This window comes from Topomyia yanbarensis, chromosome 2 (genome assembly GCF_030247195.1).
Source record: "Topomyia yanbarensis strain Yona2022 chromosome 2, ASM3024719v1, whole genome shotgun sequence".
Taxonomy (NCBI): Eukaryota; Metazoa; Arthropoda; class Insecta; order Diptera; family Culicidae; genus Topomyia; species Topomyia yanbarensis.
In genome coordinates, this window is record NC_080671.1 from 215246555 (window position 1) to 215272106 (window position 25552).

At 34.5% G+C, this 25552-nt stretch overlaps 1 protein-coding gene across 8 annotated transcripts in view; it reads right to left on the reverse strand.

Moving 5' to 3' along the window:
• Positions 1 to 25552, reverse strand: part of LOC131682876 (uncharacterized) — a 564793-nt gene that overhangs the window by 198186 nt on the left and 341055 nt on the right. For 7 of the 8 annotated variants that reach the window (XM_058964663.1, XM_058964670.1, XM_058964666.1 and 4 more), the window contains exon 4: positions 18418 to 18650. The exons of the other annotated variant lie outside the window; for it this stretch is intronic. In XM_058964663.1, the coding sequence (XP_058820646.1) occupies positions 18418 to 18650 (233 nt within the window). The remainder of the gene's footprint in view (positions 1 to 18417; positions 18651 to 25552) is intronic. 8 annotated transcript variants of the gene reach the window in all.

The following is a 25552-nucleotide window of genomic DNA, read 5'->3' on the forward strand; positions in this document are numbered from 1 at the left end:
TAAATTACGATTTTTAATACAAGTTCTGATGTACAAATAATGAATTTATCAACTATTTTCAACATCGGTTGGATAGTATTTTCCAACAGGCGAGTTCATTTGGTCCATGGTCGGAAATCTGTCTCCCGTTTGATCTAGAGCAAAAACAAAAGATTTTTCGATTCCTTAAAACAATAGAAATCGACAGACGTAAGGTTTTTTAGACATTTCTATTTTCCAACAAAATGCACCCTTTTTATTAGAAAATGTCATAAAAATCGATAAAAAAATTGCTCAAAAAACCCCTACGTGCGATACTGACAAGCCATTTGGAACACACTGAATATTTCAGAACGGTAGAAAATCATTTATTCGAGTTGTATTTTTCACTACACTCAATAATGGTGGCGATTTTCCTTAAAAAATCCGTTATTGATAACCCAAGTAACAATTGAAGTTTTATAGCACACTACAAGTGCAATGTATGTTTTTTGAGGGGCTATAAAACTATCATAAAACTAAAATTGTTACCAGGGAACTTTCTAATTTGTTTTTTGGCATTAGGATTAGTAATAATGATGCAAATCAAAATCCTTTGTTCAATCACTAGCTATTGTGAGTCCAACGGTATCCGAAATATGTTGCTCACTGCTAGGTCACGTTTAGAAAAAGTCCATATCGAAATAATCGCGCTGAGGTAGCGTGTTATCAAAAGCTGCAATTTTAGTTTTAGTTCTCAGATCGGCATGAACATTTGAATAAACGCAATTAATGATATGTACTTCAAATATACGCAATATGTTTTTTTTTTGATTTTTTGCCCAAGCACAATATATAGGGTAATTTCGGGAGAGATGCCGCGTCATGACCCTATATACGACATATAGAAAGTGCGGCCTTTCTATATCTCGTATATAGGGTCACTTTTATAGGGTAATATGTTATTGTGAGTTCGTCTTTTGAAGAATTACAACACTGGAGATGTAAAATAATCCTTATTATTACCTTACAATTTTTTTAATAATGATTATGTGCGTCCAGATGCATCACGGAGTGTCGAAAGTTTTTCATTACCACATTAAAATTTCTTTTTTTTTTTAATTTTTCGATTTTTTTTGTAAATCGTGTATCGTTTGAGTAGCTGGGACCTTTTAGAAGGCATTCTGATCATGAGCACGGTCATCCATAATTTCAGAGGAAAATGTCGTCGTGCGGCATCTCTTCTATACAATTGGGAGAGATGCCGCATCAAAATTGCGGGTGAGATGCCGCACTCGATGGCGGAGGATACGTAGCTAAAATGTATTTTTTTCTCCTCGAAATGTCATTAAATGGTCATTTGCGTGAGGTATAGATTGTTAATAAGGTATATCCACAAATTAACGGACCTAAAACAGCGGCATATAGGAATATGAGTCCATTTATTTATATATTTGAACGGGCGATATGTATCTAAGTAGTAGTTACTTCGGTTTATTCTTTAAAGTTTCAGGCACTAATTTTAGTAAACGGAATTGATTTGTAGTGATGTCAATCTTGGCATAAAAATGAAAATTTCGATGAATTGATGCTTTTTAAAATGAATCTTTCAAGAACAAACCAAAGTTATCTAAATACATTACAAGCAAAAACTGCTTTTAAATATATATATATATATATATATATATATATATATATATATATATATATATATATATATATATATATATATATATATATATATATATATATATATATATATATATATATATATATATATATATATATATATATATATATATATATATATATATATATATATATATATATATATATATATATATATATATATATATATATATATATATATATATATATATATATATATATATATATATATATATATATATATATATATATATATATATATATATATATATATATATATATATATATATATATATATATATATATATATATATATATATATATATATATATATATATATATATATATATATATATATATATATATATATATATATATATATATATATATATATATATATATATATATATATATATATATATATATATATATATATATATATATATATATATATATATATATATATATATATATATATATATATATATATATATATATATATATATATATATATATATATATATATATATATATATATATATATATATATATATATATATATAAAGAGTACCCTTAATTAAGTTACTTCATCTAAACCGTTACACAAAGTTGTTTTTACAACTTTGTGTAACGGTTTAGATGAAGTAACTTAATTAAGGGTAATATTTTTAAAATGTTGAATAAAAAATGTTTCTAGAAATAGTATTACCCCCTTAAGAAAAATGAAGGTGCTGGCCGATTTATAGGTGTAATCAAACTTCATGAAACTCAGCTGAAAACCCCTAATCACAAAAACATCAATGATAGCTAAAAATATTTTTGTTCACCATTTTTCAGTTTGTGACCATGGTGCGGCATCTCTCCCGCAATGACCTTTTTTTAAATGTTCATGAAAATTTGATAATTTTTTTTTCATGAAAAAAACCATTTCACAGTATTTTTGAAACTCGCAATTGATTAAAATGATTTTATCAAATATTGAATGGTAAACTTCGATGCAGGATCGATTTTAAGAAATGTGCGGCATCTCTCCCCAAATTACCCTATAGTCCCTGAAGAGAATTGAGTTTTCCATTTATATTGAATTGAATGAAGAACATAAACATTTTATTCATAAAGTAATAGCAATAAGTTGATTGTCCGCTTATTTTAATGGGCATTTTTTTACTTTACCTTCGATTTGATTTGATTTTCGAAATTTCTTGCAATGATATTGTCCCATGCTAATTTGATCAATGTAATATCCGAAGAGGGACTTCTAATATTTCTGTGAAATGTTTCATCACACTTTTAGGTGGATTAAAAGCGTTTTTGGGTTATAATAAAAATATTTTAGGAAGGAGCCTGAAAACTGAATGTGTACGCTCAACATTATTTTAATAGAATGAGAGGTTTTTTAGATTTCCGTATTTTACCTGTTCCTTGCGAGTATATCATCTTTGGATTAGCCTTTCGAGATCTTTGAAGAAATGAAAATTTCAATTTACGAAGGTTGTCTTTCGACAACTCTATTTGCCCCCGGTTTATTTTGGTGTGTCTAGTGGTTGAAGGTGATGAGAGGCGAAAGAGAAGTCTGCCTGAGGGGGTAGCATGGAGTATCGGTTTAAGTGGATAATATGGAGATGATATTTGGGCGAACCTCTTGCAGTACAGCCCTAGCCACTCCCCTGTTGAAATCCAGTAAACTTTTTGGCCTAGTTACCGCATAGTGCGATGTTAGCTTGTTGGTCATACATGCACACCTACCAAGCAACATGTATGTTGATAAACTGTCTTTACAACACCAATGTCAAACATTAATTTGTGAAAATATTCGTGCAGCAAGCGTTATTCAACTGTTATGCAATTAAAAAAGCGCAAGAGGTGGAGCTTATAGGCAACATGTTCAATTGTTACGAATGTACCAAGAATCATACTAACAACAGAGATTGTTGCAATAATGCTAGCGAGTGCTTTGAAAACAACTGTGTGGGAATGAAATGAAACTTAATGTGTTTCATGAAATTGTTATACAAAACATAAATATTATGTCCACATTGAAATATGACAATATGAATGTGTGTAAAAATGTATAACCAATAAAATGAATCGAGTAATTTTTGAAAATACTTTTATATTTTTAACGGCCTTTAGACATCGTTGATATAAACTTAATAAATTTTATACTTATTTCGTGAATTATTTATCATACGCAAAGCACTGTGTTCAAATATGCTTTTTTCGAGAGCAATAAAAAAATGAAATATGTCCGGAATAAAGTTTGCTGACAAGTTGAATACTAATGTCATCACCAGTTTTCGCGATGATGCTTGCAACAAAATTGTTTTAGCTGTGTAGTAGAGTCACACAGGCGTTGCAAAAAACACCCGTAATATGTGTCAAATTATATTGTTTCAGAAAATATTAGCAATACAAATAAATAACTACGATGTAATGTGTAGCAGCTGTGTTTCACACATGCAACACGTTTTTGCAATTATGTTGTGATTGTAATGCAATAAAGAACTTTGGTTGTTTTTCTTGAACATGTTGCAAGTGCTACTTGGGATACACTCTCAAATACACGCGCACACAGACATTAGCCGAACTCGGCGAACTGAATCGAGTGGTATATGAGACTCGTTCTGCTGGGCCTTGGTTAAGAAGTCGATTTTCATAGTGATTGCATTACTTTTTTACAATAAAAGAAAAAAAAACGTCAAACTGGTTGGACGACTTATCGTACTGCAGTTACATCCGTGTGTGGCGAATCGGTCGTACGACATATCGTTTCAACTGTCTATCCGACTGGTCGTACAACACGTTGTACGACAGATCGTATCGTGTATGGGCCGCATTACTCTTTTTCGTTTTCAAGTTTCTCTTTGTGTGGTCGTTCTGCACATCGTAGTGTTTTTGTGCTGCTCTATTTTTAATCGGTGTATTTCGCTCTTTGTAGCTCATTGTGTGAGCAAATAACAAGCCTGCTAACAGTGTAATGAGACATTTCTTATAACTCTTATCACTCTCTTCGGATATTACACCGATTGAGAACATTTAGAACTTGATGCTTCGCAATGTTTTTGATAACAAATACTATATGGGATAGTGGCAGGACAGAATCTCTCAAATCAGCATAGGACAACAACAGTGCTAGGAAGCTTAAAGCCTAAACCAAATCAATGAAAAAGTAGAAAAATGGCCCATTACACAGACATACAAACGAATTATTACTAATGTTCCGTTAACAATATCTAAATTCTTCAATCATTTCATTGTGTAAGGAAACTTGAATTTTCCTTTAAAAATATCGAAAAAGAAAATTTTGAATCAATTTGAAGGTTACACTCTCAATAGCGTTTACTCAAATTTCCAACGCGACTGACAATTATGAACTGAAATTGCAGCTCTTGATATCATTACCTCTGCAACATAGTTCAAACTTTACTTCGATACCCACTTTTTCTAAATATATAATTTATATAATTTTGAATTACCTCACGGAAAACCGATTCATCACAATTTCAACTAAAAAATTAGTTGAGTTTTTGGTTTCGTCTAGTTAATATTTGGGCGAACTAAATTTTTGTTGAAAACAATAATCCAACGTTGTTGGTTTGATGCTGTCAGTTTCAGTCTGGACACGAACGTTTCATCCTAGCACAAAACTTAAAAAGCTAAAGCACAAAACTTGAAAAGCTACATGAGCTAAAGCTTGAAACGCTTCTAACGCTTGTTTTAGTCCAGACACAATTGCATATGCCGTTACACTACCTTTTCAGCCAAGACACAAACGACTAGAATTCAACTAATCTCATTGTTGAATTAAACTGCTTCATCGTAAAATACAACATAGGATATTTCAAACGTTTTGTTTCACCGACCGACGGATGAAAGGTATGGAATTAAATTGTTGAAAAATTCCGTATGTCAGTAATTCACACGTAAATATAATACAGAGTTATGTTTCTCATAATGTTATCTTTTTATAAACTGCAATCTTAAATGAGACGAAATAGCCAAAGGTATTTAAGGATTGTTGGAAATTGATTGATTTGAATTTTAGAATAAAGGTATATTTTTTTTCTATTTAGTCACAAACACTATCCAGCACTACAAAAAAAACTTCATACTTATTCCACATCTAGTTTGGAATCTCAAACGATGAAAAATAATTATCATATTACATATTACATTGGTTAATAATTGAAATGTTACTATATAATCGACTAAATCCGAAATAGAATGATTTTGACAATTTTCGACAATACTTTAAATTTTCAGTGCACATGTATTGAAAAAAATGTCAATAAAAATCATCACTTTATTGAAATGTTTTTAAAGAAAAACTAGGTAAAACCAAAATGAGGTCAGTTGAATTTCTGTTTTTTTTTGTGTACTGATTCAGGTAGTTGCGTCCAGGATAAAACAAGCTTTCCAAGCTGAGACAACTACCTACCTGCTTAACCGTTATGCCCAGCGTGTTGCTGTCGCTACCTAGATGTATTTCAGTAAGGTGTGCATCTTAGCTACTTGCTGTCATTTCGTATGATGTGCGTCTTGAATCAAAATCAATAATAATTTTCAATAACTATTATTTGAGAATCTCTCAAAATTAAGAGAAAATTTAGTTACGTTATTCATTTTTCTGTTGAAATCAACTAATTAGAAAAACAAAATTTGTTTTGTTATTTTCTTCATCGAATGGCTTTCAGTGCTGGTGGGGCACCGCTAGTCCCATCCTCCTTTAACTACGTAGCTGCGTGTACTTATGCCTAATTTGTCTGAAACCTTTTTCTATTCTATTCTATTCCATTCCATTCCATTCCATTCCATTCCATTCCATTCCATTCCATTCCATTCCATCCCATTCCATTCCATTCCATTCCATTCCATTCCATTCCATCCCATTCCATTCCATTCCATCCCATTCCATTCCATTCCATTCCATTCCATTCCATTCCATTCCATTCCATCCCATCCCATTCCATTCCATTCCATTCCATTCCATCCCATCCCATTCCATTCCATTCCATTCCATTCCATTCCATTCCATTCCACTCCATTCCACTCTAGTCCACTCTAGTCCACTCCAGTCCACTCCAGTCCACTCCAGTCCACTCCAGTCCACTCCAGTCCACTCCAGTCCACTCCAGTCCACTCCAGTCCACTCCAGTCCACTCCAGTCCACTCCAGTCCACTCCAGTCCACTCCAGTCCACTCCAGTCCACTCCAGTCCACTCCAGTCCACTCCAGTCCACTCCAGTCCACTCCAGTCCACTCCAGTCTACTCCAGTCCACTCCAGTCCAATCCAGTCCACTCCAGTCCAATCCAGTCCACTCCAGTCCACTCCAGTCCACTCCAGTCTACTCCAGTCCACTCCAGTCCACTCCAGTGCACTCCACTGCACTCCAGTCCACTCCAGTCCACTCCAGTCCACTCCAGTCCACTCCAGTGCACTCCAGTCCACTCCAGTCCACTCCAGTCCACTCCAGTCCACTCCAGTCCACTCCAGTCCACTCCAGTCCACTCCAGTCTACTCCAGTCCACTCCAGTCCACTCCAGTCCACTCCAGTCCACTCCAGTCCACTCCAGTCCACTCCAGTCTACTCCAGTCCACTCCAGTCCACTCCAGTGCACTCCAGTGCACTCCAGTCCACTCCAGTCCACTCCAGTCCACTCCATTCCACTCCACTCCATTCTTCTCTACTCGATTCTACTCTACTCTACTCTATTCTACTCTACTCTATTCTACTCTACTCTATTCTACTCTACTCTATTCTACTCTACTCTATTCTACTATACTCTATTCTACTCTACTCTATTCTACTCTACTCTATTCTACTCTACTCTATTCTACTCTACTCTCTTCTACTCTACTCTATTCTACTCTACTCTATTCTACTCTACTCTATTCTACTTTACTCTATTCTACTCTGCTCTAGTCTACTCTGCTCTAGTCCACTCTACTCTACTCTACTCTACTCTATTCTACTCTACTCTATTCTACTCTACTCTACTCTATTCTACTCTACTCTATTCTACTCTACTCTATTCTACTCTACTCTATTCTACTCTAATCCATTCTACTCTACTCTATTCTACTCTACTCTATTCTACTCCACTCTATTCTACTCTACTCTATTCTACTCTACTCTATTCTACTCTACTCTATTCTACTCTACTCTATTCTACTCTACTCTATTCTACTCTACTCTCTTCTACTCTACTCTCTTCTACTCTACTCTCTTCTACTCTACCCTATTCTACTCTACTCTATTCGATTCTACTCTACTCTATTCTACTCCACTCTATTCTACTCTACTCTATTCTACTCTATTCTACTCTATTCTACTCTATTCTACTCTACTCTATTCTGCTCTACTCCATTCTGCTCTACTCTATTCTACGCTACTCTATTCTCCTCTACTCTATTCTACTCTACTCTATTCTACTCTACTCTATTCTACTCCACTCTATTCTACTCCACTCTATTCTACTCTACTCTATTCTACTCTACTCTATTCTACTCTATTCTACTCTACTCTATTCTGCTCTACTCCATTCTGCTCTACTCTATTCTACGCTACTCTATTCTCCTCTACTCTATTCTCCTCTACTCTATTCTACTCTACTCTATTCTACTCTACTCTATTCTACGCTACTCTATTCTGCTCTACTCTATTCTACTCTACTCTACTCTACTCTATTCTACTCTACTCTATTCTACTCTACTTTATTTTACTCTACTCTATTCTACTCTACTCTATTCTACTCTATTCTACTCTACTCTATTCTACTCTACTCTATTCTACTCTATTCTACTCTACTCTACTCTACTCTACTCTACTCTATTCTACTCTACTCTACTCTACTCTGCACTACTCTACTCTACTCTACTCTACTCTACTCTACTCTACTCTACTCTACTCTACTCTACTCTACTCTACTCTACTCTACTCTACTCTTCTCTACTCTACTCTACTCTACTCTACTCTACTCTACTCTACTCTACTCTACTCTACTCTACTCTACTCTACTCTACTCTACTCTACTCTACTCTACTCTACTCTACTCTACTCTACTCTACTCTACTCTACTCTACTCTACTCTACTCTACTCTACTCTACTGTACTCTACTGTACTCTACTTTACTCTATTCTACTCTACTCTACTCTACTCTACTCTACTCTACTCTACTCTACTCTACTTTACTCTACTCTACTCTACTCTACTCTACTCTACTCTACTCTACTCTACTCTACTCTACTCTACTCTACTCTACTCTACTCTACTCTACTCTACTCTACTCTACTCTACTCTACTCTACTCTACTCTACTCTACTCTACTCTACTCTACTCTACTCTACTCTACTCTACTCTACTCTACTCTACTCTACTCTACTCTACTCTACTCTACTCTACTCTACTCTACTCTACTCTACTCTACTCTACTCTACTCTACTCTACTCTACTCTACTCTACTCTACTCTACTCTACTCTACTCTACTCTACTCTACTCTACTCTACTCTACTCTACTCTACTCTACTCTACTCTACTCTACTCGATTCTATTCTATTCTATTCTATTCTATTCTATTCTATTCTATTCTATTCTATTCTATTCTATTCTATTCTATTCTATTCTATTCTATTCTATTCTATTCCTTTCTATTCTATTCTATTCTATTCTAATTCTTACACAGCCAGTATTGAAAAGCATCCTGGAAAACACTGCAGTTATTCTGTAGTGTTTTTCTTGTCAATATTAATATTTGAAGCATATTTTCATACGTCACAAATATTAAAACGGCCAGTCCTGCTGTACAGAGTTGGATTTGGAGTTGTTTTAAAATTAGACGGCAAATAAATTATTCATTCAATGAATAATGTCATTAACGTATTGTTTTGAATCTTAAAGGAGGAAGAAACGAGGACAACCGTACCGACCGTTTCAGTTTAAAGGGGATATAATAAATCGTTGGGAGTGACTTGGCTAAGAAGGTTAATGCCACTCCTTTAGTCCTTTGGGATGGGACGGAGGTATTTACACCTTGCCCTGGATAATAAGCGTAGGTTAAAGTGCCTTTACCCGCTACAACAGGTTACCGTGCGATTAATAATGAATTACAAATTACATGTTGAGTGATTGTCAAGTTTGGCAACTTAAATAAATGATGACATATTTTTGCTAAATTGACAAGATTTGCTTGCATTTTGCTATGGTTTTAAAAGTTAAGAAATAGATGTACATTTTAATCGGTCATGCTAAAATAAACCAAGACCTTTCAATGCTTTATAAACATCAAATTTGGTCAAATTCAACAGGCTGACAAACTCACAAAATGATTCATGAATAAAGCTGAAACTGATTCGATTTCAAACTTCTGTCAAAATCATACGCTTCGACTGCGTTCAGCCATATTATTTTTCGAGTTCTGTATATATTTACTTGAAAAAAAAGCTCTACTTACGTACTCCAAGTATCGCAAATTTAACCGAATTTATCTGAAACCTCCACTAGAAAAAAATTTGCACAATAGGAAAAGTTACAGAATCGCACCCAACGACCTGTCAAAAACTTGTATCCTTGTTGCTGGCCTGTGCCAATCATAGCTCCATTTTCAGTTTCCTTCCGTTATGTTCCACACAATCCGCATCTGGGACAAAAATGAACCTGTGTTGGTGTTAATGTTCTGAAAAATAGATTATTTTCTGCAAACACTGCTGCTGACTGGCAAAGGGCTTCACGACGACCAATCTTTTTTTTTCCTCTGCTGTTGCTGCGACTAGATGGAACGCAAGAGCCTCGCACACACAACCGTAAAGCTGTGCGAAAAGGAACAGTGAAAAATAAAAATCTCACTTTTTTTTCTCGAATAATAAAAACTCAAAACCTTTTATGGTAGCTATAGCACTTTCCCAACACTTTTCATCAGAAATTTCACTTTTCCGCGATTACCGACGCACCAGTACATACTCTGTACACCAATTTTATTACCTGATACGGAAAAAAACAAGCGAAAATCAAAGATTTTCAGTCAGCAAAATCGAACCAACTTTGAATCGAATTGCTAGGAAAAAATACAGTCTTATTTGTCTGAAACCTTTATCAAAAAATTAACCGCCAATTGCGATGAATGCGATCCGCCAGTGCGTTAGTGGTGTGTAATATGCTTACGAGCTTTTCACATACACACATTGTGCTTCTGATGTGGAATGATATTAAAAGTAAAGTAAAATAAATTTATACTCTTTGAATGTTGGTGATTTTTAATCATATTCTGCCATTTTACTAAATTTTCTTGGGGTGCCGACATCCGAACAAATTTTCCTAAATGGCAAAAATGATCATTTCACTAAATTATCAGTAACATTTTTCATATTGACGACATAAATTAAATTCCTTCACCAGTTATTAGCTAAGGCCTCTAGCATTCCATTGGTATGCTTATGTCCCTATATTGTGCAACTGCAAAAATGTTATGAGCCAAAGACAAAAGTGTACCGATAACCGACCACATTCCCCTATTAGTCTTATAGTTTATTTTACATAACCTTTAACTACCAAGATTAGGGTTTCAACTAGCCACGCACAAAATTTTAGCTGCAGCCGTCCATTGAGGAATGATTGCGGAATTCGAAAACTGGCTATTTATCGTAGAAATACATCATTTTCACCTAACCTAAAGGTCTGTAGATAAACCCTCCCCCCCCCCCTTGCCGCACTTTTTTTATCTTCGTAATTAAAAAGTAAAGGTCTTTACTCAGGCACGTAGCCAGAGGGGGGGGGGGGGGGCTAGGGGGCTAAAGCCCCTCCCGAAATTTTTCAAAGATGAATTTAAAAATCCGGCGACTTTTAACAAAATTTGTTGCTCATTTGATTTGAACAAATTATTGAGAAAAAGTTGAAGAAGGCTATTCCTAACCACCAAAGACATTGGTCACGAAATTCAGTGTTCTTTATGCTTTTGCTCGAGCCAGTGCGAAGCGAGCGACAAAAATAGTAGCTTTTATATTGTATGCCTTGTCCGAAGAATAAAAGAAACTGTTACTATAATTGTCGAAATCAGTGAGTAGCAGCAGCAAGAAGGTGTGCTCCAGCCAAATACGATGATTATAAAATTATTGATGATTCCCATAGGACCGATCATTCATAATATGGAACATTTCCTGAAGGTGTAAATGGAGGTTAGACTTTCGGAAGCCGCCTTTATCGAGTTCTATCATGTCAGGCATTTGACGCTCAACATATTAGCTATTCATTTCGCACAACTTAAAACACATAGTTGTGTGCGACAATGCTATAATTAAGATCCTTCAGTATATGGACGATGAGAAAATCAATGTTCCGCTACAAGATCGGATACCGCTTACTCGCAGATTAATGTCACATTTGGAGAAATGGAATCCATTCGGAAGGGCAATTATTGAGGGCGAGAAGCGAGAAAGAAATCAGATATTCGCGAACATAAAGGCAGCAACTACGATAATGACACGGGAATGTACAATAGCGAAATAGAAATAAGCAACTTCCCCCCAAGACATAGTTGGTGAGGAAAAAATATTTCCTCGCATCGTAAACAGGTCTCTACGTGCAATGGCTAAGCGCTTGCACGAGATCTGCCGGACTGCCATTTAAACTTGTTATATTATTTTTATTGTTTACATAAGGAAATATATAAAAGACCCACGACCCCGTTTGTTATTTTTAAATGATAAGTTTTTGAATTGCACAAATTTTGAATTTCTGTATTAGGTCAGTGCACACTGTGCACTCTGTACTGTGCTACACAAAAAGTATTTCAATTTGTTTGAGAACGATTCAGCCGAGAAGACAGTTTTTGTTTCGAGTCATTTTAATGCAATACCATTTTTATTGACACTTCATTTCATTTTTACGAGGAATTCGTTCCGCACTAATACACTGTTCATAAGTAAATCAGTGATATCTGCAACAAACGTGTTAAAGAAAATTCTTTTGAAAGTGGACGGGTCAAAAAGTGATAAAACAATAGGCAATCACGAAGAGCGACTAAAATGTTGGGACTGATTAAATCTATTAGCCAATAAGTTAGGATAAGTGTTTCGATTTTATGTCTTCAGTATGTGACAGTCTTCCATTCTGTTTTTGCTCGTCATGGAATAAAATGAGAGAGAAAATCTTAAATAAGAGAGAAATGAGAGGAAAAAATCAACCAATCGAAATGAACTCAAAATCACTCTTCTTTATTTTCTATACACTCAACACGAGTGGTTTCGGAATTGCGTTATGATCTTATAATTTCTTTATCCGTACAACTTTGATGCGTTGGTGCAACAACTTTAATTGAAACTTGTTCCTAAATAGTGGTAAAACAAACCTGTAATCAGACAAACATTACAACTTTCTTCAAGAAGTCATACATCTCTTCCAATCTTGATGACGATTGTAAAAAAATCGAGAACTAATTATTTTTATTCAAAAAACAAACCAATTACTGAGCAGATTAGTGTCCACATAATTGTTTAACGAATTGACATAAAGTTTTGCAAAAGTTTCACAGGAAATTAGATGTAAGTGCGTTGTGTTCTCTTTCATGTGTCGGAAGCAAGTGATGCTGAAATTATTAAACTCACCTATGTTTATAGTTTCTAGTGGTGGTGTCATCAATGTTATATTTACCAAATTTTACGTAAATTAGTAGCATTCACTAATCAGTGCTAAGTAATTTTCTTTCGATTAGTGAACATGTTCTGAGCAGTTTCGCTCAGTAGATTAAATTCTGGGTAGTTTCCATTAGTAGATTAAATCATTGGAATATATATTTTACATTGTCCAAAAACCCATGAATTCCGAAATGAAACCTTCAAATGTTTAAATATAATATTTACTTAACCCTAGAACGTTGCATTTGCGTTTTCCACCCTAGAACATTGCACTGGGGTATAAATGTACCCCACTCATTTGATCGCAATTTTCGCAGGTAAAAATGCAAACAAAAGAAATGTATAATATATAATTTTCTTCGTTTTTTAATTGCGAAAACAGCTATGTAAGTGAAAGTAAGTAATTTAATGAATCAATGATACATAAATTGGTTTGAACCAAAAAATAGTGAAAAACTCGCGTTTTGGACTTTTTTTACAAAAATTACTAAAATTTTGCGAATTTTCAACCGATTTGAGAAAAAAAAACAAATTTGCAAGAATGATCTGGAAACGGTATAAAATAGAATTTCGATATTTTTGAAAAAGTGCAATTATTTTGAGGAGTGAAAGTTTAAAAATCGAGTTTTGGAAAATACCACGAAATGGGGTGGAAATGGAAATGAAACAATATTTCTGACCAGTAATACATTGCGCTATGGTCCCAAAGCTGTATTTAGGAAGACAAAACTGTTTGCGCCTAAACCGTTGGTTTTAGATATATAGTATCTTCGGCAAACTTTCTTAAAACTTTCTTGCCGATTTTTTTATATTAGTAGAATTAGGGTGGTCCTTGTCGTTATGGTGTTCAAAGTATCAATTTCTTAGATATGTAAAATTCAGCTACATAATGTTCTACAAAGTTATAAATCAATTAAATTTAAGCAACTTTTCTGAAGAAACTATGTGGCTATCTCTAATGGTTCATGTGCTATGATTTTTGCAATATTTAAGGTAGGGTGGCTCTTTAAAAATTGGTTTTCTATTAATATCTTTTTATGTGTTAATTTCTCGCTAATGTTTTGTTCTAGAGGTTTTTAGAACTTTTGTAAATACACAGTTTTGCCGAAGCAATAAAGTTTCTATCTCTTTTGTTTGCATAGTTACAGGCGATTTTCAAAATAAAAATGGTTTTTTTCAAAGCTATATATGTTCCAACATTGCAAATGGATTTTCAATATTTTAATTTCATTTGAAAGATCGAAACTTTTCTAGTTTTTGGTAAAAAAATTGCGATAGCGTTATTTCTGTAAAATAATTAATTAATTTTTGAAAATGGTGTATTTTTCAACAAAAATCGTTCATAACTTTTCAAATAGACGAGATAACAACTTTGTTACTTCAGCAAAAATATTCGCCATACAATGTTCTAAAAGTGCTGCAAACAAACTATTTACGATAAATCAATGTCTGAAGTGACAAATAAGAAATAGTGATTTTAAGGGGTCACGTTTTCATCGCTTAATCTCTTATGGTACAATCAACTGAGAAATAGTTATTGTGTGCCGTATGTCATGGCAATTCTATTGGATTTGTAAACGTTTTTCAAAGAACAGTCTACCGTACATCTAAATGGTACAGTGGATTAACAGCAGTGTTAGCTGCAAACTAACGTTAATTCTAAATCGGCCAACAAACGTTATCTATGCTCACTTAAGTAAATCCTTTTTGGTTTGGACTAGTGCTCAAAACGAGTGCTAGAAAGAAAATGCTTTAGTTCACGTATTGTTATCTTAAAATAAAATCTTGAAACGAGTTTGTTATTCATAGCAGCGGAAATTATTGTATGCTTTTCCAACATTTATGCAATGTTCGAAACTATAAATTAATTATCGACTATGACGGCTGTGGGTAAGTTAAGGAAAGATTCTCAATTTTTTGTTACTTCAAAACAAATAAAAGTAAGAGGTCTGAAAATCGCTAACCGCGAACTGGTAAAATAACTCATAAAGCATAATTCCCCCTATATAATGCATGACGGTTGCTTCATTGGCCACGTAATAGATAACTTTTATTTAGAGTTTACTATAGTACGCTTTTAACACTATTGTAAATTCACACTAACATGTAGTTGTACGGTAGAATGTAGTGTCACATAGATGTCAATAGATTTTCTGTGATTTTTGGTATTATCACACACATTGACTATTTCTCAGTTGATTGTACCATAAGAGATTGAGCGATGAAAACGTGACCCCTTAAAACCACTATTTCTCATTTATCACTTCATACATTGATTTATCGTGAATACTTTGTTTGCAGCACTTTTAGAACATTGTATGGCAAATATTTTTGCTGAAGTAACAAAGTTGTTATCTCGTCTATTTGAAAAGTTATGAACGATTTTTGTTGAAAAATACACCATTTTCAAAAATTAATTAATTATTTTACAGAAATAACGCTCTCGCAATTTTTTCACCAAAAACTAAAAAAGTTCCGATCTTTCAAATAAAATTAAAATATTGAAAATCCATTTGCAATGTTGGAACATATATAGCTTTGAAAAAAACCATTTTTATTTTGAAAATCGCCTGTAACTATGCAAACAAAAGAGATAGAAACTTCATTGCTTCAGCAAAAATGTGTATTTACAAAAGTTCTAAAAACCTCTAGAACAAAGTATTAGCGAGAAATTAACACATAAAAAGATATTAATAGAAAACCAATTTTTAAAGAGCCACCCTACCTTAAATATTGCAAAAATCATAGCACATGAACCATTAGAGATAGCCACATAGTTTCTTCAGAAAAGTTGCTTAAATTTAATTGATTTATAACTTTGTAGAACATTATGTAGCTGAATTTTACATATCTAAGAAATTGATACTTTGAACACCATAACGACAAGGACCACCCTAATTCTACTAATATAAAAAAATCGGCAAGAAAGTTTTAAGAAAGTTTGCCGAAGATACTATATATCTAAAACCAACGGTTTGGACGCAAACAGTTTTGTCTTCCTAAATACAGCTTTGGGACCATAGTGCATTGGTAACACGCAACGTTACTATTACAACAGTTATTGTGCGCAAATTATACTTGCGAGCCATTGCTATAAACAATAAAACAATAAAAATCAGCAAAAATGAGAACGATTTTTTGTTCCGCTTCAATATTAAATTAAATAAATTAAATAAATGATTAAAAACGATTATATAATACTAATTGTTACTTACGTAGTAAAACGACCAGTATTTAAACTGGAATTGTCACGAATCACATTTCCACTGACAGCACGAAACCCGACGAAACACTAACGGCAACCGTACACTGGGTACAAATGTACCCCACGCCAACTTGGACACCTGCTTCCACAAAGGCTATAAGCAAACTGGCTATACCACCTTTTCCTACTCTTACTAGGAACTCTAAATTGAATTATGGTTAGTGTCCCAGGTCGGTAAATGCCGAATTCTCGTTTTCGCACGGCTCCAAAGAAGGCGGGGGGTACATTTTTACCCCAGTGCAACGTTCTAGGGTTAAGCTAGGTAATCTTCTCAAATTCCAACTGTTTTGCAAGATTGCTGAAAGTCAATAGAGCTAAGGTTATTATTCTTGCTTTGTAGTGAAATCAATAGTCTTTTGCACTCACTTTACATTTTGACTTTTACTATAGTTTCAGGGATCTAGGAAAATTAGTCAACGATATTTTTAATTCGAAAGTTCAATGATATTAAAAATATCTAAAAAGAATCTACTTAAATAGATAGTTATTCTCAGTTGTCTGATAATATTGTCGAAGATAGGCTCTAACCCATTCCCCACGAGAGTCAAATAAAAAACATGTGTTTTTGTCAAGATTGTTATGATTACGTTTATTCATAAAGTTGAGTTAACGCAAACTTCGGATGAAGTCACAGAACTAGTCATAGTAGCAAGACACCTGATCATGAAAATAGAAGTTGAACCTATTTTCCGCGAATACAAATCACCTGCCATATCAGAAGATTTGAAGCAAATTTTGACATTCACTTTGTTCGGACATTCTTTGCAACGGTAAACTTGGATTTCACACTGATATATTCCTATACATAGGGACAACCTTGACGATGGTTTCGTTCTCATGATTAGCAGATGCGTGTAAAGTTTCGTGAAACGGGTTTTTGCATATTTTTCTACTCATTCCAATTTGGCGTCTTCTACAAATTGTAAACGTGTAGTCTAGAATGCGTAGTATTTTCAAGCAGCCGTAAATACTTTGAACTCTTGAATATTCATTTTTGTAACTAAAGAAATTTCTAACTTGTAAATTAATAATAATCAAATTTAATTCGTCGATGCACTATAGCCTTTCTTGTAACAGACAACATATTTTAAAGGTTTTTAGTGCCTATTGTCTTAGTTTTGAAATTGTTTTCACTAAGAACTTTTCATAATTACCTTCAGTTTCCAGTGGCTATCTCAAATTATCAGAATTAATACATTTATGCAATAATTTTTAAGCCCCTCCCGAAACAAAATCCTGGCTACGGGCCTGTCTTTACTAGTCACAAACAAAATTTTAGCTGCAGCCGTCCATTGAGGAATGATTGCGGAATTCGAAAACTGGCTATTCATCGTATAAATACATCATTTTCCACTAACCTAAAGGTCTGTAGATAAAAAACCCCACCTTACCCTATTAAATATTTATGATGAAAACACCCTTTAAATGTCATGATAACGTTTATCACGCTTTGAAACTTTTTTTAATTATATTTTCGAAGATTTAGGAATCAAAAAATGTTAAAATTCATTTTCTCGAGTTATGTATAAGTTACAGAGTATAAGTGTCTTTGGTACATACGGTAAAAATATCAAAGCAAACAACTTTGCCGAAGGAAGTTTTTTGATAAAAAGCCTCTGTCAAAAGATAGAACTGATCTAGATCAATTTCTACCTATCTAGATCAAAACTAAAGTTGTCAAGTAATACTTATTTCCATTCTAGATGCATTGCAGAAGACACTAATCCTCTAGGATATATACCCATACGCTAGAGGTTTTGAGCGTCGAAAGTAGCATTCTGCCCACTGTGCCCCCTATCCAAAAAATAGTTTTTATGAAAATCGGTAATTTAGTAGAAATTTTGGGGCTCACTTGAATAAATAACAATAGAACAGATTTGAATTATTTGCTACTCACCTTAAAGTAAGCTCAACCAGCTTCCGATTATAGTGGAAATTATTGTGTAATGAATTCAACGTCAAAAGATCTTTGGGATTCCATGGACCACATCTATTATTGACATCCCATTTGGAGTCGAGACATATAAAACTATATCCACTATCTCCTTTATCACAGCCTTCCACATTTATGCTCATGGCTTGGTGTAAACTGTTTTCTATCCTTGTTAATTTCGAGACACAGGTTTCAAACTGTAATAAAAATGGTATATTACACCTAGTATTTAATGATCTAAAACAAACAATGAAACGACAACCGTGGGGAAATTTTCTTGTATGTCTTCTTAATTTTATCCTAATGGGAAGCGATTAGGGGAGCGGAACGTTTAAGGATAGGAATAGTAAAGGCTCAAAAACAAAAGTTTCAAGGTATTTTAAGCTGCTATTATACTAAATACTACTCATTAACAAAGGCGGTAAATGTCTACACCCCCGAGAGGATATAAATGTGTTCCCTTTAATTATTAAAATATAATTTAACAAATAATCCACCAGCACCCCCGAAAGGCTATTGTAGTTTGCATAAAACTGGAAAGTGAAGTATATTTTTCAATATAAGAAATCATAGTACTCAAAGGAGAGCAAGGAGTTGAAGGAAGAAAGATTAGAAAGGCGTGGAAAAGTGTCATATGAGTTAGCTTAGAGTTTGCGGCGACTTAACCCATTGTCTGCTACCGCAGGAGTCAGGATCTTTCGGCATTAGAAATGCGAATCACCTGAGTCTGTGGCATGTCCGGATGAGCGTAAAGTAACTTTGTACTTCATGCTGTCGGAACCGACAAAAAGTCACGGTAAACTCCCACATTAAGCTGTTTACGACGTTGAAACTCATTGATAGCGGTAAGCTTGAAGCAAGTTGGTACCGCCACACGGTACTATCTTTGATTTTAGGCCTGAGTTTAGTCCGGTCTAACACGTAGTACCTGTCATTGTCGAAATGGCTGCATCCTGAAGCCAAATGAGAATAGTGTAAAAGACCGCCATGTTCCTCTTGCATACATCTCAATAATTTGAATCAACTTTTCGACCTTTATGTGCAAAATTATGGCCCACGTTGCACACAAACCATATGAGGGCAAGTAAGCAAGTTTTATCCCGTGTGAAAAACAGGTATAATCGGGTTTTAAATGCTACTTTTTTATATTCTTTATGGTCCTATCTATAAGGTGCTACACGCTTATTTCAAAACGCCACGTCGAAGAGTTATATTGCAGGTTAGCAGAAGTCGAATCATTTTGAAACAAACTGTAGAACGAAATTTTATAATTGGATGCAGAGATGCATTAAATAAAAATTGATTTCGTTTGTTAGTTTACTTATGGGTATCAAAATGAGTGAAGCTGTTTAATTTGACCACATTTTTTTATACTATGTTGCGTTTCGGCTTCGCCTCATCAGAAACCGACACTAACGTATTGTCGGAATAGATTAGCGCCGGCTTGACGCAAATCCCTTAAAACTAAAACACACTATGTGTTTCAATCAAACGACTGATCAAACGTGATGTCCCGTTAGAGCAGAAGTTCTGTTTATGCCGATGAGACACAAGTGAAGCCGAAACTTGTCTTGGCTTAGCAGGCCTATGCGAAAGCACTATGCTATATTTCACCCTAAGGAGGAAAATTTGGTAAAAACCAAAATTTCTCACTAGGGTGAAAATTTGTTGGTATAAACCAGTCTTTGTACAGGAGGGCACAAATCCTTATTTCATACTATGTTGCGTTTCGGCTTCGCCTCATCAGAAACCGACACTAACGTATTGTCGGAATAGATTAACGCCGGCTTGACGCAAATCCCTTAAAACTAAAACACACTATGTGTTTCAATCAAACGACTGATCAAACGTGATGTCCCGTTAGAGCAGAAGTTCTGTTTATGCCGATGAGACACAAGTGAAGCCGAAACTTGTCTTGGCTTAGCAGGCCTATGCGAAAGCACTATGCTATATTTCACCCTAAGGAGGAAAATTTGGTAAAAACCAAAATTTCTCACTAGGGTGAAAATTTGTTGGTATAAACCAGTCTTTGTACAGGAGGGCACAAATCCTTATTTCATACTATGTTGCGTTTCGGCTTCGCCTCATCAGAAACCGACACTAACGTATTGTCGGAATAGATTAGCGCCGGCTTGACGCAAATCCCTTAAAACTAAAACACACTATGTGTTTCAATCAAACGACTGATCAAACGTGATGTCCCGTTAAAGCAGAAGTTCTGTTTATGCCGATGAGACACAAGTGAAGCCGAAACTTGTCTTGGCTTAGCAGGCCTATGCGAAAGCACTATGCTATATTTCACCCTAAGGAGGAAAATTTGGTAAAAACCAAAATTTCTCACTAGGGTGAAAATTTGTTGGTATAAACCAGTCTTTGTACAGGAGGGCACAAATCCTTATTTCATACTATGTTGCGTTTCGGCTTCGCCTCATAAGAAACCGACACTAACGTATTGTCGGAATAGATTAGCGCCGGCTTGACGCAAATCCCTTAAAACTAAAACACACTATGTGTTTCAATCAAACGACTGATCAAACGTGATGTCCCGTTAGAGCAGAAGTTCTGTTTATGCCGATGAGACACAAGTGAAGCCGAAACTTGTCTTGGCTTAGCAGGCCTATGCGAAAGCACTATGCTATATTTCACCCTAAGGAGGAAAATTTGGTAAAAACCAAAATTTCTCACTGAGGCGAAGCCGAAACGCAACATAGTATGAAATAAGGATTTGTGCCCTCCTGTACAAAGACTGGTTTATACCAACAAATTTTCACCCTAGTGAGAAATTTTGGTTTTTACCAAATTTTCCTCCTTAGGGTGAAATATAGCATAGTGCTTTCGCATAGGCCTGCTAAGCCAAGACAAGTTTCGGCTTCACTTGTGTCTCATCGGCATAAACAGAACTTCTGCTCTAACGGGACATCACGTTTGATCAGTCGTTTGATTGAAACACATAGTGTGTTTTAGTTTTAAGGGATTTGCGTCAAGCCGGCGCTAATATATTCCGACAATACGTTAGTGTCGGTTTCTGATGAGGCGAAGCCGAAACGCAACATAGTATGAAATAAGGATTTGTGCCCTCCTGTACAAAGACTGGTTTATACCAACAAATTTTCACCCTAGTGAGAAATTTTGGTTTTTACCAAATTTTCCTCCTTAGGGTGAAATATAGCATAGTGCTTTCGCATAGGCCTGCTAAGCCAAGACAAGTTTCGGCTTCACTTGTGTCTCATCGGCATAAACAGAACTTCTGCTCTAACGGGACATCACGTTTGATCAGTCGTTTGATTGAAACACATAGTGTGTTTTAGTTTTAAGGGATTTGCGTCAAGCCGGCGCTAATCTATTCCGACAATACGTTAGTGTCGGTTTCTGATGAGGCGAAGCCGAAACGCAACATAGTATGAAATAAGGATTTGTGCCCTCCTGTACAAAGACTGGTTTATACCAACAAATTTTCACCCTAGTGAGAAATTTTGGTTTTTACCAAATTTTCCTCCTTAGGGTGAAATATAGCATAGTGCTTTCGCATAGGCCTGCTAAGCCAAGACAAGTTTCGGCTTCACTTGTGTCTCATCGGCATAAACAGAACTTCTGCTCTAACGGGACATCACGTTTGATCAGTCGTTTGATTGAAACACATAGTGTGTTTTAGTTTTAAGGGATTTGCGTCAAGCCGGCGCTAATCTATTCCGACAATACGTTAGTGTCGGTTTCTGATGAGGCGAAGCCGAAACGCAACATAGTATGAAATAAGGATTTGTGCCCTCCTGTACAAAGACTGGTTTATACCAACAAATTTTCACCCTAGTGAGAAATTTTGGTTTTTACCAAATTTTCCTCCTTAGGGTGAAATATAGCATAGCACATTTTTTTATTTAGTTTGACAAGAGGAAAATAAAAGAATATATAATCACAATGTGTACCTTTTTCTAGCTATATTTTCTCACAAAGAACACAATAAGCAATTGGAAGTTTACTTACATTTTTACTGCTTTCGAAAGAGTTCAAACTATGATTAAATAAAAAATTGTTAATAAAGCCAAGCCATACAATCTAAGTAACAATTTTTAATATGACGGCAAACAATCTGCTACAAATATTCTCATTTTAATCGTTATTTAAATAATATCGAAGCTTGCTTATATTGTTTCACTATTTATAATTTTTCATCAAATCTTGGACGATTAGCATTTCCACTGTAGAACAAATTGTCGTTTAATTCTTAGTGATAGAACAGAAATGCACAGGGGATGAAAGAAGTTGTGAAAGTTGAGACTGGACAGATGACTAGGCAAAATGACACCAAAAGTTGAATGCGGAAGAATCGCCTAAATCGTGTCGGAACTTAAGAGGGGTTGTGTAAGGTATTATCGGCCAAAAAAATTGGAGTCGTTAAATTTTTTCGATACAAAGATTATTTGTCTACAGGTGCCATTTCGAAAACTGGTTTTGCGGTGTACACCATAATCTGCTGGACCAATCGTTGATACATTTGCGTAGCTGTTTTTAACATCACTCCACAAGTAATTAATGGAACTTTTATTTCTTGGTCGATTTTCGAACTTTTCGTAGCACTTTGAAGCCAAAGTCCGATTATTGCTAAAAAAAAACGATGAAAATGCTATTAAAAATAATAATATTAAGCATTTTGCAAAAAAAACTTTTGTAGTTACCTGGGTAATAATGTGAAGAAGATAAACTGTGCAAATTTCAGTACGATTGGTCCAGGAAATTTTGAGTTACGGTTTACAGCGCATTTTGTCGAGGTGCCTCCTGAAGATTCACTGTCTGCATTTAGTGTCAGGTTCAATTTGTTAAGTTATATCTGTCAATTGATTATCAGACAGATTGCAGACTATAGGAAGTAATTAATAAAAATTTCGTTGAACCGAGCATTTTAGCAATCCAAGATGTTGAAAGCTCAGCAATTTGGATTTAACCCATTTGACAGATTTATTTCGCTGAAAATCAGCTTTTGAAATTGTCAAACTCTCAGCTCAATTACTGAACTTTTGGTATTTCAGGATTGATTAGCTAATCGTGCTGATAATTTGAATTACTTCATTTTCAGCAAAGTAGGTCTGCCGAATTCTATATGCATGGTGAGTAGAGTAGTTGGGTAGTTAGCCTCACCAGGCTAAAATGTCAGATTTATTTTCCAAGGACCACATAATTATCTGAAGCAAATAAATTATTGTTTTTGGCTTTTTCATATGCTGCAGAACAGCAACTAATACAAACGTTTCCAAAAAGGTAAGCTTCCATTATTGTTCTGTAAGCATTTGATTTAATTTGAAATAGTCAGATTTGGCTGAACTGTCTGACTACTAAATATAATGTTAGAGAAGCTCTTTCAATCCTTGGAGTGGCTAGCGACTAACAATACAACTTTATAACGTTCACGACAGTATGCACCATTATTAGCAAAATAGCGAAATAACGTTTCATACCATGTTCACACTACAGAGTTAAGATATATTATAATAATGAGCAACAAGAAAAACGTTATCAAGATAGCGTTAAAACACGTTTAAACTCGTGTGAACGTAGTATTAACTACTTGGATCTTAAATAGTTCTAATATTACTTTGTTTAAGCTAAATCGAGGATTCCAAAATTGTTTTGAAAATATAAATACATCAGACTATTAAATGGTATAAACAGTGAATTTTCAATTAACCTCATTGTACGATTTTTAACATTACCGTGTATTGCCGAACAGAACGCAGTAATGCAAATGGCAGCATCATGTTACCGGAAGAGGACAAAAATATGTCATGCTCCTCTTGCGCATACTTCGTTATTTTCAATCCTCTCTTCAGCTTTCTTCTGGATAAATATGGCTCTCTTTGCTCGTAGTAAAGATGGCAATAAATAAGCCAGTTTTATCAGGTAGACAAGACAAGCACCGTCGAACTGTATTTATCTGTATTTTTGATTTCTCTGTTCTTTCCTTTTTTCTACACGCTTGATTCCAATTGCTCATCGAAGAGTTACAGGAGAGCACATGGTCAAGGCTTCTGTCTGTCACGTTACAAGTTTACGCATATTTAATAAGATAAGTCTGCAAAAACGATAAAATTAGATTATATCACAATTGCACATTATTAAGGTCACAAAGGCGCACATTTTTTCTACAGAAGGTTATTTTTGGTTTTCGCTTTATTGTCATTTTGATACGTCTGTCACGTTACACAATTTTCGCAGTGAGTTTGGAGGTTACCCTACTAAATTGAAAAAGTCTGTTCCGTTGGCCCCCAAATTTGCGTGAACACAGTTTTAAGTTGAAGTTTGGAAATCAAAGAAGAGTTTGAAATATAATTTTCGTGAAGAAAAACTTCTTTTTCGATTTTATGGAGTATTCTCAATGATCTGTCACGTTACAACCAGAATCTGTCACGTTACAGTTCTGTGTTTTTATTGAAGCAAGGATCGAGACAGTCGTACACAAATCATCACTGATCTGGGAACTGAGTATTAACGGGAAATTTCATGTTTGTTTTGAAAAACATATTGGTTTTGATGAATAAACGTGAATAACTTATGAAAAGGTCGTAATTTCACGAAGTAACACTTTGTGTCGAAATAAAATCTAAAATAACTTAAAAACATCTGCATTTTGAAGGACAATCTTTCATGAGCATTTAGAATTGCAAAAACATTTTGAAAGACAATCTATAACTAAATTATTTACAGAAAAAATTGAATTAAAATTAAAAATTAAAGGATTTTTGAAATAAGTTTCAAGTTTTTGTTATAAAATCATATATTGTTATTTTCTTCACAATGCAATTATATTTTAAAGCTTCTTTATTTAATTAAATTTTAAACGCGGTATGTTTTTTAGCGTTCGGTATTTGTGAGTAACTTATTAAAAGCGCGTATTTTCGCCAATAGATATTTTCTTTAAAAAAAGCAAAATATTTTGGAAAATTTTTCTTAAGAGCATTTTGCTTCGAAATGATATTAACTATTAAGAATGTATGACAAAAGTACACTGAAAAAAATCCAAACGTTAATTCTATTTGCTTCAAACCGCTTAAAATTCATATGAAGAAGAAATGCTATTGTTATCACCCGCACACATACCTTCTATGTG